Source organism: Camellia sinensis, chromosome 15 (genome assembly GCF_055761805.1).
Source record: "Camellia sinensis isolate YWXY chromosome 15, ASM5576180v1, whole genome shotgun sequence".
NCBI lineage: Eukaryota > Viridiplantae > Streptophyta > Magnoliopsida > Ericales > Theaceae > Camellia > Camellia sinensis.
The window spans coordinates 113,971,045-113,988,814 of NC_138975.1; the positions used below are offsets into that span (position 1 = coordinate 113,971,045).

Genomic DNA, 17,770 nt, shown 5'->3' on the forward strand with positions numbered 1-17,770 from the left:
TTCCAGTCGACTTGGTTGGTCGACTGGTGTCTCCTGGTTGGTTGACTGGTGTTTAACAAATGGACTGAACTCTTGTTGTGGTACATACATCTATAACACCTTCTTCTCTATTTTCTTTCTCTTAATATATATATATATATATATATGCAGTAAAAAAAAAAAAAAAAAAAAATCTATGAGTTCTTAGTTTGTTATGCTTTCATAGTGGTAGTTGTGTCTTTCCTTCCACTATTATCTTCTGGGTTTGTGATTGGCATTGTGTATGAGAGTTACATAGGAGAGTATCTATGGCAGATTCCCTTAGTGAGTCCACTATTTCTCAGCCACCTAAGAATGAGAGTTTCATTATATCTCCTACTATGACTGATAACCTCAACCCTGGCCTAAAAATCACCACCTCTCTATTCAATAGTCAGAACTATCTAGCATGGTCGTAGAGTTTAGACTATTTTTTTGAAGAGTAGAGAGAAGATGGGGTATGTTAATGGAATGATATAGGCACCCAGCACTACGGACCCTAGTTATGATCAGTGGGAGATCACTAACTTCTTAATCATGGGTTGGTTGATACATTCTATGGTCCCGGAGATTGGAGAGGACTATCTATCTATGGACATTGAATAGGATATTTGGGAGGCAGTGGCTACTACTTACTCTGGGAAGGGGAATTTCTCCCAGGCTTTCGAGTTACGCCAGTCCATTGAGAGGTCAGTACAGGGTGAGATGATTGTCCTCCAGTATTTTGCCTTCCTTAGCAATGGGTGGAAGAGACTTCACCATCTTTAGGATTATAAGCCTGTCTGTCCCACGGATTCTGCTGGTTATTGGAAGTTTGTGACGCAGGAGCAAGTCTTCAAGTCTTGGAAGGCTTGAATGTGGAATATGACCCAATTCGAAGCAGAGTACTTGGTATGGACGTGCTTCCTTCGCTCTAAAAATCCTTCTCTTATGTGCAGAATGAGGAGAGTCGTCGTTCTGCGATGCTGCCTTCTACCACCACTAATCGTTCTTCCTTGGTTTCTGCACCTCCAAGAGATGGTGAGCATGTGTCTTGTGGTTCTCATCCTTCATCTGAGACGAATAATCTTTTCTGTGACTACTGTCGTAGGCCTCGACAAACACGAGAGACTTGCTGGAAACTGCATAGGACTCTTTCGGGTGGTTGAGGAGACTGTCCTGGTACTCAAGCGGATAGGTCGAGCCAGTCTCGAGGCCGAGGGGCCAATGCTCGGGCCCATCTTTCTGACACAGTTGAGCCACCATCTTCAGTTCCTGTTGTTGCACTGGCTGCTGAGGTTTCTAGATTATCTGCTTCAGAGTTTGAGATTGCTCTTCGCCACTTGCTAGACCATCGAGCCTCTGCTACTGTCTCGAGTGCATCCTCTTCTTCCTTTGACAATTCAGGTAACTTGGCTTCCTCTACAAGTGCATTGCTATCTCATGAGACTGTGCCTTGGATTATTGATTCTGGTGCATCCGACCCTATGTCTGGTTTCTCTAATTTATTCTCAGCACCCTCCTTAGGTCAAGAAAAAGTGCGTATTGCTAATGGCACTATTTCATTTGTGTCAGGAAAAGGTTTAATCCATGTCACCTCTTCCCATCCTTTATCATATGTACTTCATGTTCCGAATTTTAGTGTTAATCTGTTATCCTTAAGTCGTATTACTTGTGATTTGAATTGTAGCGTGACATTTTTTACTTATCACTGTCTTTTTCAAGACCTTATGAGGAAGAGGATTGGTAGTGGTAGAGAGGAACATGGTCTTATATCTTGGATCAAACAGACAAGTTGGTTCATACATCCCTTCAGTTATCATCCACCAAGGAAGACCTTTGGCTGTGGCACGGTTGCTTGGGACATCCCTCTTTTTTGCTGCTTAAGCATCGTTTTCCTTATGTTTTTGAGAAAAATAATGTGTCTGATTTTTAATGTGAGTCATGTTAACTTGGAAAACAACACAGAGCATCGTTTTCCTTAGTTCTATTTTCTTTGATTCATTCTGATGTATGGGGTCCCTCACGTTTTGTGTCTTTAAAGGGTCAAAGATGGTTTGTCACTTTCATAGATGATTATTCTAGGGCCACTTAGGTGTATCTTATGAAAGACAAGAGTGAGGTGTACTCTGTTTTTCAAAATTTTCATAGAATGGTTTGCACCCAGTTTGGGGCTGTTGTGAAAATCCTGCATTCTGATAATAGGAGGGAATATATTGATTATGGTCTTGCTAGTTATTTTGCTACTCATGGTATTATTCACCAGACTTTATGTTCTAATACCCCTTAACAAAATGGTGTTGCCAAAGACAAAAATCACCATCTTCTTAATGTGGCTCATTGTCTGTCTTTTGAAATGCGTGTCCCTTGTTCTTAATGGGGGGGAAAGCTGTTCTCACTGTAGCTTATTTGATTAATTGCCTTCCCACCCAAGTCCTTCACAAATAAACCCCTCTTCAGGTTTTGTTCCGGTCCACATCTTTTGGGTTCTCCATTTCACCTTAGACCTTTGGATGTGTTTGTTTTGTCCATAATCATTATCCCACTCATGGCAAATTAGATCCTAGGTCTCTTAAGTGTGTTTTTCTGGGTTACTCTACTACCTAAAAGGGTTATAAGTGTTACCATCCTCCCACTCGCAAATGGTTTGTCTCCATGAATGTCACATTCTTTGAGTCTTAGTCTTACTTTCTACTCTCCCCAGTGTCACAGTCATCTCTTCAGGGGGAGCCTTGGTGTGAACAGATTCCTGTTTCACTACCGTTAGTGGTTGAACAGATAGAAAATAATGAGCCAGCAGTTGTTGTGGAAAAGGAAGCAGGCAAAGTTTATGTCAAGGACAAGGATAGACAAAAAGTCACCTGGATGCAAGAAACTACTTTCCCTCCTCTACTGCCAACTTCTTCTCCAGATTAGTGCCCAAATTCACCCCCCTCTTCTGAGAGTCTAGGTAATTCTAATCCTAATGCTCCTATTCCTGAGTTTTCAGATCTTGATGTTCCCATTGCTAATAGGAAGGGGGTTAGGTCATGTACTAAGCATTCTATTACTAATCATGTCTCTTACTCTAATCTGTCTCCCTCATATAAAGTTTTTCTGTCTAAGATTTCTTCTACGAGTCTGCCTAACAATTTTCAGGATGCTCTCTTTATTTCTGAATGGAAACATGCCATGATGGAGAAAATGAGAGCTCTCAGCAAGAATGACACTTGGGAGTTAGTGGAGTTATCTAGAGGCAAAAATCCAGTTGGTTGTAAGTGGGTGTACACTATAAAACACGAAGCAGACAGTTCCATAGAACGGTACAAAGCAGACTGGTTCCATAGTTGTTTGCACCGATTGCTAAGATGAACTCTGTGAGAATACTACTTTCTCTTGTAGCAAATTTGGATTGGCCACTTCATCAGTTTGATGTGAAGAATGCCTTCTTTCATGGAGACTTAAAAGAAGAGGTCTATATGGATTTTCCCCATGGTTTGAGGATGCTAAGTCCAAAGGTAAAGTGTGCAGGTTCCGGAAGTCACTTTATGGGTTTAAGCAGTTCCCCAGGGCTTGGTTTGAAAGGTTTGCTCAAGCTATGCTGAGATATGGGTTCAAGCAATGTCAAGCTGATCCCTTCTTATTTGTGAAACACTCCTCACATGATAAGACCACAGCTCTTATTGTTTATGTTGATGATATTGTTCTGATAAGGGATGATGGTGAGGAGATCCCTCGGTTGAAGGAATACTTAGTCAAGGAGTTTGAAATCAAAGACTTGGGTGATTTGAAGTATTTTTTGGGCATTGAAGTAACTCGGTCCAAGGATGGCATCTTCATATGCCAGAGGAAGTATGCACTTGACTTGCTAAAGGAAACTGGAATGCTTGGAGGTAGACCATGTGATACACCTCTAGAATCGGGCCAGAAACAAAGTGACGGTTAAGGAGGAGATCCAGTGGACAAGGGGAGATACCAGAGGCTAGTGGGTAAGCTCATATACTTATCCCACTCATGTCTAGACATTGCCTTTGTAGTGAGCATGATTAGCCAGCTTATGCATGCTCCTAGACATTTCCACTTAGAGGCGGTTATGAGAATCTTGAGGTACTTGAAGTCTTTTCCTGGAAAAGGTCTCTATTTCTCAAAACATAGTGTGGAGGCATTTACTGATGTAGATTGGGCTGGATCAGTCACTGACAGACGATTAACTTCTAGATATTGCACATTTGTTGGAGGCAATCTAGTCACATGGCGAAGTAAAAAACAAAATGTGGTTGCTAGATCTAGTGCTGAGGTAGAATTTAGGGTTATGACTCAGGATGTACGTGAGTTGTTATGGATTAGACTATAGTTAGGAGAGTTGGGGATCCATCAGACTGATTCCATGAGATTGTACTGTGACAACAAGGCGGCGATCAACATAGCTCATAATTCAATTCAACATGACAGAACCAAGCATGTGGAGATTGATAGGCACTTCATCAAGAAAAAACTCACTAGTGGCACCATATCTACTCTATTTGTGAAGACTAGGGATCAACTAGTAGATGTTCTCACCAAAGGAATAGGGAGCAAACCATTTCATGACATTCTCAACAAGTTGGGTTTGAGAAATATCTTCGCACCAACTTGAGGGGGAGTGTTATAATATGTTAGAATATGAAATAATATTTGCCATATTTTATTCTTATTTGATTTTATTTTCTCTTGATTGATGTAATGGGTTGGCCCATAATTTATGTCTAATGGCACTCCTGTAATTACGTATTATTATCAATATAAAAGGGGGTGAGGTCTCACTCATTCCCTATCTTGTCTCTAAACTTACACCAATATCATGCGATATTCTCTTGAATTTATTATTTGCATAATCATGACTAAGTTTGCTCTTTCATTGGTAGCGGACTCCACCTTTTTTTCCTTTTCTAAACCCTTCTTTTTGTCTCACTTACTCTCACTATTAAACTGTTATAGGTTTGAGCAAGATGGGTAACAATTTGACCATGTCCTTTTCACTTAAAAAGAAAAGGTAAAAGAGTTTTTCTTATGGCTAAATTTACATTGACCACTCCTAAGGTTTGGCTATAATACTCTCATTGACCCTATCATATAAAAAATTACATTGACCACCCTTGTCAGACTTTGTTGGAAACATTATTAATAGATGATATCAATTTATTTCTTAATCCTAATAAATTAATGCCCTTACTATTTCTGCCAATTTATCACTCAAAACCTTTTTTTCTCAACATAGCCATCACAACCCTCTCTTTCATTGCCCACCCCTTCAAATGAAACCTGGACAAAATTGTCTTTGACGACTCAGTTCCACCACCAGGTCCATGACCCATATTTCTCTAGCCTCTTTCCCTCCGTCCTCTCTCTCTCTTTTTGATAGATCCACAATAATATGAGCCATAATGAATGCCAAGCCCTCCACCTTTGATCTAAACTACCAATCAACAAAGCACGCAAGGGGCACACATTCTAACTCCCGAATCAACTTCAACATCTTTGGCGAGCTGAACTTTGCAATCTCTAACTTTTAGGCCCATCTGTAAGCTCTTAAACCCATTCAACCTGCATATTGTCCAACAATAGCTGAATGATTGTTATATTTGAATCAATGGAAGAAACAAGCAGATGAATATAAAATATATGGGTCATGGGCGCAGTGGTTTTTTAAAGGCCATGCTTTATTGGTGGACCTGGTGGCTGATTCATGTTGCTTATCTGGAGTAGATTTAGATGGAAATGGTGTTGATTTGTAACATCGACAAACCTTCTCTTGTATTAGTGGCATTTTGATCGGTTTACAACTACTATAACAATACCCTTGTTGAAAAGTTTTTTTCTTTGCCAAGCCTTTTTCTTATTTTTGGTCAATAATCCTTCTCAGAGCATATCTTTTATCAAGCTAGGCTTTGGGTTGTGTATGGTATCTAATAAATGATGGATGATAGAGGTTTGATTTTGGTGGTGGCGGAGGCATCGCCAATGTTTGTGGTAGTTATGGTCTTTTTGGCCAGTGAAGTGTGTGTGCACCCACCATTATGGCCATTAGCAAGTTGGGCATTGATGGCGAAGATTAGTGGAACTGAAATTCTGCATATTGTGATCCATTGCATTGGGTCTGTCATTGCAAAGCTTCTCTAAATCGAAGAGAAATGCCTCTCGTGTTTGGGTATTTGGAAACTTTATGGTGATTCATGGATGATTGTGTTGTTGTGGATGTTTAAGGTTGAGTGCGGTGGTAAAGTAGGTAGTGATTGGAGTTTGTGAAACATGGGGTTGGAATTGGGTTAGATAATGGTGGTGCTGGTTGATGATTAAGGTTTTAAAAAGCGGCCGCAACTGTTATATAACGCCGTTACGTAATGGTTAGCGGTGGGTTACCGCTAACCGTTACGGCCACTATAACGGTGTGACAAAAATTCACGACTGTAACAGCCGCTACCGTTACGTAAGGGCCGTAGCAACCATTACATTGCCGCTACAGCACCGTTACAACCGTTACACTTTTATATATATATATTTTTTATAAATTTTGTATATATTGCTATTTTCTCTTTTTATTTTCTAGTTACATAGAACTTAAGAAAAAATGGTATCTATACATCTTTTGAATGCCCAATCTTCAAGTTCTACAAGATTTCATTACTTTTTTACTTAATTATATTTGAATATGAACTTAATCTATTTCTCTTATATTAAATTTATTGAACAAAATTTAAATTTCATGGTATATACTTTTACATTATTATGTTGATATTTTGTATTTTGAACTTCTATTTATGAGACTATTTTTTTTAATATTCATTTTTTTTCTTAACAAATTGGAAAATTATCGATAATTATAATTAGTAAAGCAAAGAAAATTAAATAAATTTAACACTAGGATAATTCTCCATAGCAACTTAAAACTAATATAAAAATTAGTATATACATTGGATCATGTTTTAAAATTAAACAAAAATACTAAAAATCATTTTGAGTCTCACTAAATGTGATTCTGAAATAAAAACATGCGTATCGGTATTTTTTCCTAAAGTTGTGTGAATAATTAAACAATTCACGGTTTCGGTTGCAGCCACCGTTACGCTATAACCGTTACACATTGCAACCGCATCTGCGTTACCGCTACCGCTACCGTTATGGTAACCGCCACTGCTATTTAAAACCTTGGTCCTATGTGAATTTCAATTTTTCTGGAAGGCTGTTATATCTTGGATAAGTGTAGTTATCAAATTTATTTATTTATTGCAGTGGTAGGGGGTAGAAAACATCTGTGGTCATGTTACCCATCACAATAATAAAGTGTTATCTGTGAGCAAATAACATCCTACGTTTGTTACAATGGAAGAAGAATAACAAAGCTCAAATTTGATAGTGAAATTTTTTTCTTGCCTCACATGGAAAGACTTATAGAAATATTTTCTTTCAACGACGTCCTATTTAAATTTCACTATGTTCAATTATATTCTTAAATGGGATTACAATTTTCATTTCAGTATTATATGAAATGCAAGGCATTTGACTGTGCAGGATGTTTCCCTGTAGCTTTGCCAGCCCTTGTTCGTATTTTGAGCCAAGTCCCATCACAAGATCTGGGTTTCTGGAAGAGGCTTGACAGTTAGATCCGATATATCTACCCGAGTCCATGCTGCACAGTTTTAAAGCTGTTAGGGTCTGATTATTCATATTTCAAATCCTTTGAAAAATCTTGTGCAAACTTTTAAAATTTGCATTTCATGCTTCTGTTTGTAATCTCAATTAGGATCACAAATGTTCTGTATCATTTCATGCTTTTGTTGGCATCTGCTTAAATTTTTATGTGAAGATTATGAAATTGACCTCCAAGCATATTTGTTTCCTCTATTTTGCTTTTGACTATTAAATTACAGCTTAAGTTTTTAGATGAAAATCAAGTGGGGAAATTTCTTGTCATCAGTGTTGTTGAATACATGTCACGTATTGTTATATCACTTTTGGGCGTTGTGTATCATGTCTCATGTCTCAGGTCATATTATGTATAATAAAATACGTTGACATATATGACTATAGATGAATAAATAAAAAGTACTTTCATATGATAGATAAATATATTGAAAAAATGAAGTACTAAAGCATATAACCAATAACATGAAAAATTATATTTAAAAACTTACAAATTGGACGAAAAGATAAATATGCATTCATTAGAAACCCAAATATTCAATTCATAAGAAATTGGAAAGAAAATTCAAAATTTAATATAACAGAAGGATTAATGAAATTTCATTGCAAATATTAAAATAACACAAAAGGTTTTTGTTTTTCAATGGGGCCCAACTTCTTGATCGCTAGTTCATTTGGTTGCCAGTTTGCAATCAATGACTTCTTTAGGACTTGTTTGGATGAGTAGCTTAAACATACTTGTTATGAGGTATATGGTCATAATCTTGGGTCTCAACCCAAATCCAAATGGATTGTGTGTAAGCTCTTTGTTTCTTTCATCTGAATTAGATCCATGATAGTTGTTCAATTTTTTGTAGCGAAGGAAGTATGGGAATCATTTTTGCTTGCGGGTTTATTTGGATTTGGGCTTGGGTTTGTTCAAGGAGTGCGGGCAATGGCAATTGACATTGCAAAATGCTGTTAATAGGGCAAAAGGTCAACGAGAAGGTATTGATATCTAATCACAAGATACATGTTAAATTGTGATACAATACAAAACATATTTCACAATTCAATCTACCAACATATGAATTTGCAATACATATATTTTCATAACGATTCTGACAACACTGCTGTTCATATTTAATCTGCATTTCTTTTCTGAAATTTTCTTTTCCTTTTTCTACTTTTTTGTTCCTTTTTTCTGGTAGGCATCTATTTTTTTTTGTTCCCCTTATTAAATAGTTCAGAGAAGAATCAACTATTCCTTTTTTTCTTTTTTGTCAATTTTGCATCAGGCTAAGGTGTTGACTAGAAAGATTGGTTGGTCTAACCAGCATACTGGACTGCACTTTTATTTATTACAATTTACATGTCATATATAAGGCTAAATAATTATTATGTCATATACATGAATATTTAAGTAAAATATTTAGTTTTGAAGTATGACGGAGGAGAATAGGTGTAAATTTACTTAATTTTTGTTTTATCATTGGATTCCAAGTTATTTTATTCAAACTCGTAATATGTTTCATGTGTGTTTAAGTGCTAGAAAGTGTCCAGTGAGTGTTGTGTCATGTTAGTGTCAGACACGGCACGTTACCTTCTTAGAAGTGTCCGTGCTTCTTAGATTGATACTCATTGAACTTTGTGGGTTTTTAAGGATGTGTACTCTGGAGCTTAGAGTTCTCTTTCATACAAGATGTCTGCTCAAACCTTTTCTGTTTATCTCATTGCAGAGAGCAAAAACTCCTGCACTAGTTCCTGAAGATGCAGATCCTATTTGGTCAGTAGGTTCCAAAACCATTCTATGCGAAAGGACAGGAATGAAACAGAGAATTGGCAGCATCATGGATGGAATCCACAATCGCCTGGGAGATCCAAGGATTGGCCCAGTCTTGCTCTTAGGAGCATTGATGTCTTTTGGTAGCATCTGGCTGTGAAGGAGCCAATCAACTCATCCAAGTCGATGAAATAATCGAACTCAACCGAGCAAAAAAGTAAGTGATGGCATATTGCGCTCCTGGGAGCATTGTTATTGTTTGTTTTCCATCTATTATTATCTTTATCTCCAATGTGATTTCATTGAGCAACAAACAATATATGTGCATTTTTCTTTGTTATTATTCTTATAATGTTTTTTTTTTTTTTTTTTTTTTTCGAGTTTCTTGTGCGGGCCGCTAGTGTATATATATATAATTATTATCGTTGTCTTTATTTTTATATATGTGATGTCTTGGCTGCATATCATTTTACTTGATTAATTTAGTAACTTCTATTAATATTCTGCTAGAATTAGTCCACCTATGTAATATATGTGGATTCCATACAGTCGTTAGGTTAGTTTAAACATGTATTTGGATTAGGATAGTAGAGTCCGGAATCTATTGGGGAACTCAATGCGTAGGTTTTGGTTACCTAATTGTATGGAACTAAGTTTTTTGTGAGTAGACGATTATAAATAGTTTTGGAAACTATAGGTTTTGGTGAGATTAAGAGGGGGATAAAATAGAGATGTGAGGGGTGACAAAAAATACCGTGAAGGCACTGGGGTTAACAAGGGCTCAAGTACTCTGGAGCATGGGATTCAGGTAGTGATGTGGGTTTTGAGTGTGTTGACCATCTCACATGTATTATTTATTTTTATTCATAGTGAAATCTCTCTCCCGTGGATGTTGGCAATTGGTACCAACCACATAAATCTGTTCGATTGTTTTTCTCTTTGGTGTGTGCATTGTGTGCTTCCATTCACATTGGTGGGATGTGGTATAAATCTCAACATATTCTTCGAAGTTTCCCTTTATTTAGTTCAAATGCAATCACATATACCTCGTGGGAAGCAACCCTTTTTGTTTTTATTTTGTTTTTTTTCTTGACGGTCAGGTTATTGCCTATTCATTAGCATTTTATTACTGCCCCTAACAGATTATTGTACTGAGTGATAGCTTTGTGCATCTCTGAATCATCTCATTGAACAGTTCACATTTTCCAGCTTTGCAATTTCTAGAGACTTGTCATTCTCATTGAACGGCCCACCCCAAACATTAAAAAAGACGGAAAAAAAAAACCTAGAGAAGGATTTTTCTGTCTCCCTCACCACGAATCATTCTTGTATGATTGTTCGTTCATTGGGAATCTATTGCTTGCTAGTTGAAATTGTTTCCCTCACCACCAATCATTCTTGTATGATTGTGTTCCTTAATTGATATTCTCTGACAATTTTCTTTCACATTTATCCCCCATCATTTTTTTTTTGGTATGGAATCTTTAAAAAGATTTTGTTCAAGGACAATATTGATTCAGTGGCTCCTTTGGAAAGGGAAATTGTGTCTCACTTTGTGTTGAACTACCTAGAGGCTGGTGGTGTTATGTGTTCTATAGTTCCCAACCTCGAAACTCGAATAATTTTTGGAGCCACTGCCGACATTTCTCGTTTTGGCACCTCTTACAACTAATAATCAAAGTTTTTAAAGGCAAATGTGTAATGCGAGGCATTTTACCTCTTGTGAGGGGAGGCATACGCCTCAAGACATTGAGGCATATGAATTTTGAATTTTAAATTTGGTATTAAAATAGTGAAAAAAATTAAAAATTAAATATGCTATAAGTACTTTTCTCTATAAGGCATCAAAATATTTCGTTGTAGAGATGGAAGCTTGCCCTCATCAAAGGTGAAATTGGCATTTTTAGCTTAAGTTATCGAGCTTTTCACTCTTAGTAGCCAAAAATGCCTTCTTGGCTGACGTTTCTTGCTTAGAAACACGATTCTCAGCTCCCAAGGAAGAAACCTGTAAGAAACTCGCTTCCATTGAGGAAGAAACTCACACCCAACTGAGATAAAACCTCTCAAACATACAAATCTCAAAGAAATAAAAAAAAAAAACAACTCAAACTTATTGTCTACTTTTTATTTATACTTATCAAAAATAATTTACAGCTGACATCAATCTCCAATATTAATTCATATTTTAACACATAATTACAACTAACAAACATAAACATCAGTGATCTTAAAATGAATTCACTATGGTGGGACTTGCATAAGTATTTTGTACTCTTTTTTTTTAATGCGTTTTTATTTTCCTCTGCTTTCTATATCTTTGCTCAATCACCGTATGAAAATTTCCAGGATGACGAAGATAGACCAAATCAGAGATGCAAGAAGAGAGCGGTGTCAAATCAAGATCGTCCTCCTTCCATCACTGACAGAGAGCCAAAAGCTGCTTACCAGATGCCACTGTCAGATTTTGACTACGAGTAATATGATGTTCAAAGGAATCAAGGTTTGACATTAAGCAAATTAAGCACATGGGGTTCTCGAAGTAAAGATCAAAGTTTTATCTCCATAGTGATTATACTGATTTTTGGTCATAGGTGTATCCAGTAACTAGCAAATGGCCGCCCAACATATATACATAGATCATTTAGAAATTATACCACGAATTTTGGGAACCTGTTTGAATTGATAGTTTGTTTTAGTCTCAATGTGTGACTGAATCATAACTTTGGGATAATTTTTGATTAACTTGTTACCTTCGAGAGCTGCATTACCTTTCTTATCTGGAAAAGGAAGCACATATGTGCTTGTATCACTAAGTTGTAAAATTTTAGTGAAAAATTCTCATGAAGTTGATTGAGGAGATATGTGAAATTTTAGAAGGTTAATTCCCATAAAAGAAAATTTTCAACATGTTTAGAATAATATATTGTTCAAATTTAATGGAGTCTTAAGGTTAATTTCATGTGCCTCCCTGAGATTTGGCAAGATAATATCTAGCCCCCAAAGGTTTCTAAGTAGGAAGGGTTGGACATGGGTGTCTCCATTGAGTCTTGTTAAAAGATAAATGTGGGTGAAAGTAAATGAAATGTAACTTTATTTTGTACATATGTTATCCAATTATTATTATTATTTTTTATTTTAATCGCTACTCAAATCTATGATTCAAACGCAACTTAAAAATATAAGTATGTTCTTTTCATGATTTGAAATAAGGACCTCTTTAACCATAATGCCCACGTGTAACAAATTGTTTTTACATTTTAAATTTTGATTTACCAATTTCAATTATGTGTTGATTTATCTGTCAGAAGGGTCATATGACACATGCATTGCATGTGCATTGATTGATAATCCAAAAAATATAAAAATTGCTGTTTAGTTCTTCATGATACTCTCTGTATATAAATATATGTATATGTATATATATAATAACGTGGATATTAGATAAGATATATGTATGTATATAATAACGTGGATATTAGATTTTTATCTAGAGGCTGTGTTGATGACAATGGATAAAAAGTTGAGGAGTGATGTTTATTTGCACTTTGTGGAACTATGATTTATCTTTGGTAAAAAGTTGAAGAGTGACATTTATGAAGACTGATGATAAAAATGAAAGAAAGTGAATTTATCTTATTTAGTTTCTTTATCAAATCAAGTTCTATCCTTCATGACTATCCAATATATCTAGATATATATATATATATTTTAATCCATCACTTGAATTTATTGCTCATAAAAAACAAATTAATGAGCATAGGAGGAAATAAAATAAAAAAGAAAAACTCCATACATAACAAAAATTTCTCGTTGAGCATGAAATTTCTTTTTATCGCAATCTTTTTAGCAACCAATGTTAATTTTACATTTTATCCCTCTATTTTAAAAATTTCTACTTCATGTTAGTAGATGGTGAAATTTCTTTGTAATCTACAAACAATATGAAATATGTTTTTTCATTTTGTAGCATTTAATTTTGAATTTTTAACTTTTAATTTTATCATAGATAATAAAAATTTCATTGTTCAAAAATAAATAGCATAGTGAAATTTTGTCATTTTCTTCAAAATTTCATATTCAATACGAACTCTTATTGAATGGATTCGACAAGCGTAGTCCAAAAAATATTATTTAAAAAACAAAGAAAATTTAAATTAAGAGTTACAATATTTTAAAGTTAAAAAAATGAAATTAGTTGTTTCAATAATTGGGTTGTGTGCGTTGCATGTGTTGTCCTTCTCACAAAAAAATTATTTTTAACGACAATTTTACCAAAACTTATTTTCAATAGGACTTGATTGGAATTAAGTCCAACTATTAGGACCTATTGATAGTTTACTCTATAACTTATGGTTTTGTTTGTTTCTTATAAAAAAATCTTATTACAAGGGGTCTATTATAAAAAAAATTCCAACTTTTATTGCTCAGACCTTGTATTAAAAAAATCTCTATGGATATGAACCAATATAGGGGTGTGATTGGGTCAGTTTAGTTTAAGTTGACATTAAATTTAGAGCCAACTTAAATGAATCATGCACTTGAACCAAATCAATCCAATCCAAAAAAATAATCAATCAATGATAAATAATTAAAATAAATAAGTCTTTAATATTTAAATAAACAGGACTGATACTGGCCCCCTCAGTTTCTCACCCCCACCACCCCCACACACACGTGGGGGTTGGTGAGTGGGGGAGTAAAAAAAAAAAAAAAAAAAAAAAATATTTTTGACCAATGAAAAGAAGAGGGGGTCGTGGGGGTCACAGTCCCGAGGGGGTCTCAGTCTTTTTTCTTAAATAAAATGCAAACATAAAATAAATATTGTTTAATACAAGCCAACTGTTGTGAATAATATAATGAACTCCAACTCAAGCTTAAATACAACCTATACAAATCAAATCCAATAATAAAATAAAATTAAGTACCATGAATTCCAACTCTAACTTCTAGTATTTTCTTCTTCCACTTCCCATTGGTCAATATCCTATCGACTGAAAATCAAAATAAATAGTGAGAAATGATTAGTTGCAATCAAGTCCATTAGAATGGACCAATTAGGCAAAAACATGCCAATATAAATTGAATCTTATAACCAAAAATCAACCCAATCCCATTGGATTGAAGAATTGAAAACTCTAACGCTGTGTTTGGTTGGGGGATTTGAGGAGGGATTTGGAAAGAGAAAGGGAAAAGTTAGGTGAAATGTGAATAAAATATACCTACATTTCACCTAGTTTCACACACCTTTTCCCTTTCCCTTTCTAAATCCCTTCCCAAATCCCTCAACCAAACACCATAAACGTATTCAAAAAATCAAACCAGTCCAATCTAAAGAGGCTGGCTTGGTTTGGTTCAGTTTTTTGATTCTGTGGAAATTTGTCCACCCTTAAACCAATATAAAGGCAAAAAAGCGTAGAGAGATATACCAACAAATTTTATGATGAAAATTAATGAGGGGGATGTGAAAGAAATGATAAGAGACCCGACTGTGCTTTCGTCTCTTGGGAAAGGACTATACGAAATTAAGAAATTTACCGAATGTTGACGAAAGGCACATGTCGCACTTTGTCAAAATCTTCTCCTTCTTCACCATCGATCACTAGAAGCCTGTTGTTAAATGTTTCGCTCATTTCTTCAATTGTAAATTCTTGGAGGGTATCAATGAATCTTAGGCCCTCTGGAACCATTTCCAGTCGTTGGCAATAATGAATGGCTAAAACAGAGAGCTTGGGCAGGGCTCCTCTTTCCACCTCACACTCTTTAAAGTGCATCAAACATTGGAGTTGTAGGGTTTTGAGTTGGGGGAAACCATTAGCTGAGCAAACCATTTTGTCCCCTACAAAGGCATCAAAATCTAAATTGAGGAATTGCAGGAAAAGTAGCCTCTCCAATGTTGGCATAGGGTCTTCTTGAAGTTTACATGAGCACAACTGTAAGTTGATGATGCTGCGAGAGAAATCTTGGTACTTTGGTAACTCGGGAATAAATCCAAATATAGACAATTTGTAAAGATGGCGACACCCTAACAGTTGTTTGAGAATAGTCGACTCATCTTCTTCGAAGGAAAAATAAACTGATAAGGATGTTTGTCGGAGGTGGTTGGCACTGATGTTTAGGTAGTCGATGAATGCCACAAAGTCCTGACTGTTGTCTGTCTCCGAGAAAGTTGCCTTTAGTTGCTGAAGACTGATTAATTTGAACAGATCATTGACGTCACACCCCCATGTGTTGAACCCTTCGAATGTCTCGAGGTTGCTCAATTCATCCAATTTGAATTTGTTTCTGAAATTCCAGTTCGAAGAAATAAACAAATGCCTCAATCCTTGCATTGAATGTAAGACTATTTCTTCACCTAAGTTGAAATCGCAACCTCGTAAATCCAAGGTTTGCAGGTATTTCAACTTGCAGATAGACGAATGCCATTTCGGTACGAAACAACTTCTAAAACTCAAGTACCTCAAACTAATTATGTTACCTATTGATTTGACTGACTTTTCATTCAACTTCAATCCTTCAAGATCCAAATTCCTAAGCAATTTGAAGTACTTGAAATGAGAGTTCAACTCTATTGAAGACTTGTTGACACGTCTTAGATTGCAGAACAATATTGATCTTAGATGTTTAGTTGTCTTCAATTCAGGGAGGACAACTCTTTTGACATCCCTATTCAAATGAATTGCAAGTTTGCGTATTTTAGGAGCAGTAGTTGTTGATGTGGTGGAAAAGCAATCAGCTAGATCAGTTTCGCATTGGAGATGAATGATCTTGAGAAAATCATTCATTTTTGCCTTTGATAAACACAGATCCAGCATAAGGTCATGAATGCGGCAATAATTGATCCTTTGAGTATACTTTTGTACTTGTACTTGAACCATGCACCTCTGTGCTAATGCACCCAAGTAACGTTTTGCCACATCAATTATTGCTTCATCCCCCACTCTATCATCATCTACAATTATACCGTCAGCTATCCATAAGTGATATAGTCTTTCAGCATCTATCTCGCAATCCTCTAAAAAGTGACCAAAATATAGAAAACATGGCTTCAATTGATGAGGCAAGTCATGGTAGCTTAAAGCTAACACCTTTGATACTACATTGTCACGTTGTATTAGCTTGCCGTTCCATTCATGCAAACGAACTTTTTGGTATACAATCTCCCATTCCCCTAATGTATGCTTTCTTGCCAAAAGTCCACCAAGCACAATGATTGCTAACGGTACACCAGCACATAGCTTTACCATTTTCCTCCCTAATGCCTCCCTGTATGTGTCAAGCACTCTCGAGTCTACAAAAAAAACAAAATGCAAAATTTAAAAACAACAAAAAAATAGATTATTGCCTAGAGTCTATAAAACAACAAAAATAAAAACTCTAATGAATGCTTGTATGAATAAGCAATAAAAAAGGGAAATTTGCCGACTTTTTCAAGACCCAAATCAAGTTTTTAACAGGGGCCTTTTATACATATTTAGATAGATAATTCTAAAGCGAGCTTGTAATATGGATTGATTTTTAAACTTTTTTTCTTTCTTTTTTTTTTGTTTTTTGTTTTTTTTGCAAAATCAAATCGATTGGTAATTTAAATTTTATTTTAAAAATTTTGAACTTTTGTATTCTCAAGTATAAAACTCAAATTATTAGTTGTGAAATTACTAATCAAACTTGCATAATTCAATTTAACAATCAAATCCATCAAATCATTTTTGTGACAAAGTTGACCAAAGGTAAGATTTAATCAATTTCAATTTTAATAAGTTGATTTCCCCATAAACAACTGTAACAAGGATAGTCTATAACATTTTATACACAAACTATATATTTAGAAATTAATCATTCATTAGTTTTGAATAATTTACCACATCAGCAAGCTTTTTTGTTTCTATTTAAGGGATAGTTTTTTAGAACCCTTTTTTTCAACCAATTTTTGAATTCCAAAACAGCCGTTTCCTTAACTTTGCCTCAAAGTCAGCATTGTTTACACTGATACTTGCATCATCCATGAGTTTTTAAATAATTTACTACATCAACAAGCTTTTTTGTTTCTATTTAAGGGATAGTGTTTTAGAACCCTTTTTTTCAACCAATTTTTGAATTCCAAACACTGCTGGAAATTAGGTTTTTAGTGGCGTTTAAAAAACGCCGCTATAGCTATCAAAAACGCCGCTAATTATTTTCGTGACGTTTAATACCAAACGTCGAAGATGCGGCCGTCGCTATAACTTTATGACGCTTTCAAAACGTCGCTATATTTAGTATAGGCGGCGTTTTAAAAAACGCCGCTAAATATGCTGCATAACAGTACAATGACGTCATGCAATATTTAGCGACGTTTTGAAAACGTCGTAGTAG

General features: G+C 35.5%; 1 protein-coding gene and 2 long non-coding RNA genes across 4 annotated transcripts in view; 2 read left to right on the plus strand and 1 right to left on the minus strand.

Annotated features, from left to right (window-relative positions):
- The window catches only part of LOC145813772 (uncharacterized), a 232,694-nt gene that overhangs the window by 73,273 nt on the left and 141,651 nt on the right, over positions 1 to 17,770 (plus strand). The gene's annotated exons all lie outside the window — the stretch shown is intronic.
- Positions 1 to 17,770, minus strand: part of LOC114293468 (putative disease resistance protein At1g50180) — a 91,598-nt gene that overhangs the window by 61,244 nt on the left and 12,584 nt on the right. Inside the window, exons 3-4 of one of the 2 annotated variants that reach the window (XM_082909744.1) lie at positions 14,954 to 16,706; positions 14,219 to 14,409 (exon numbers count right to left, since the gene is read on the minus strand). The exons of the other annotated variant lie outside the window; for it this stretch is intronic. Coding sequence (XP_082765870.1) covers positions 14,403 to 14,409; positions 14,954 to 16,706 — 1,760 coding nt within the window. The 3' untranslated portion in view covers positions 14,219 to 14,402. Of the gene's footprint in view, positions 1 to 14,218; positions 14,410 to 14,953; positions 16,707 to 17,770 lie in introns of those variants that run through there. 2 annotated transcript variants of the gene reach the window in all.
- Positions 8,878 to 12,172, plus strand: LOC114291020 (uncharacterized). Its single transcript, XR_014357045.1, has 2 exons — positions 8,878 to 9,635; positions 11,765 to 12,172. It is a non-coding gene; the product is annotated as an uncharacterized LOC114291020 (long non-coding RNA).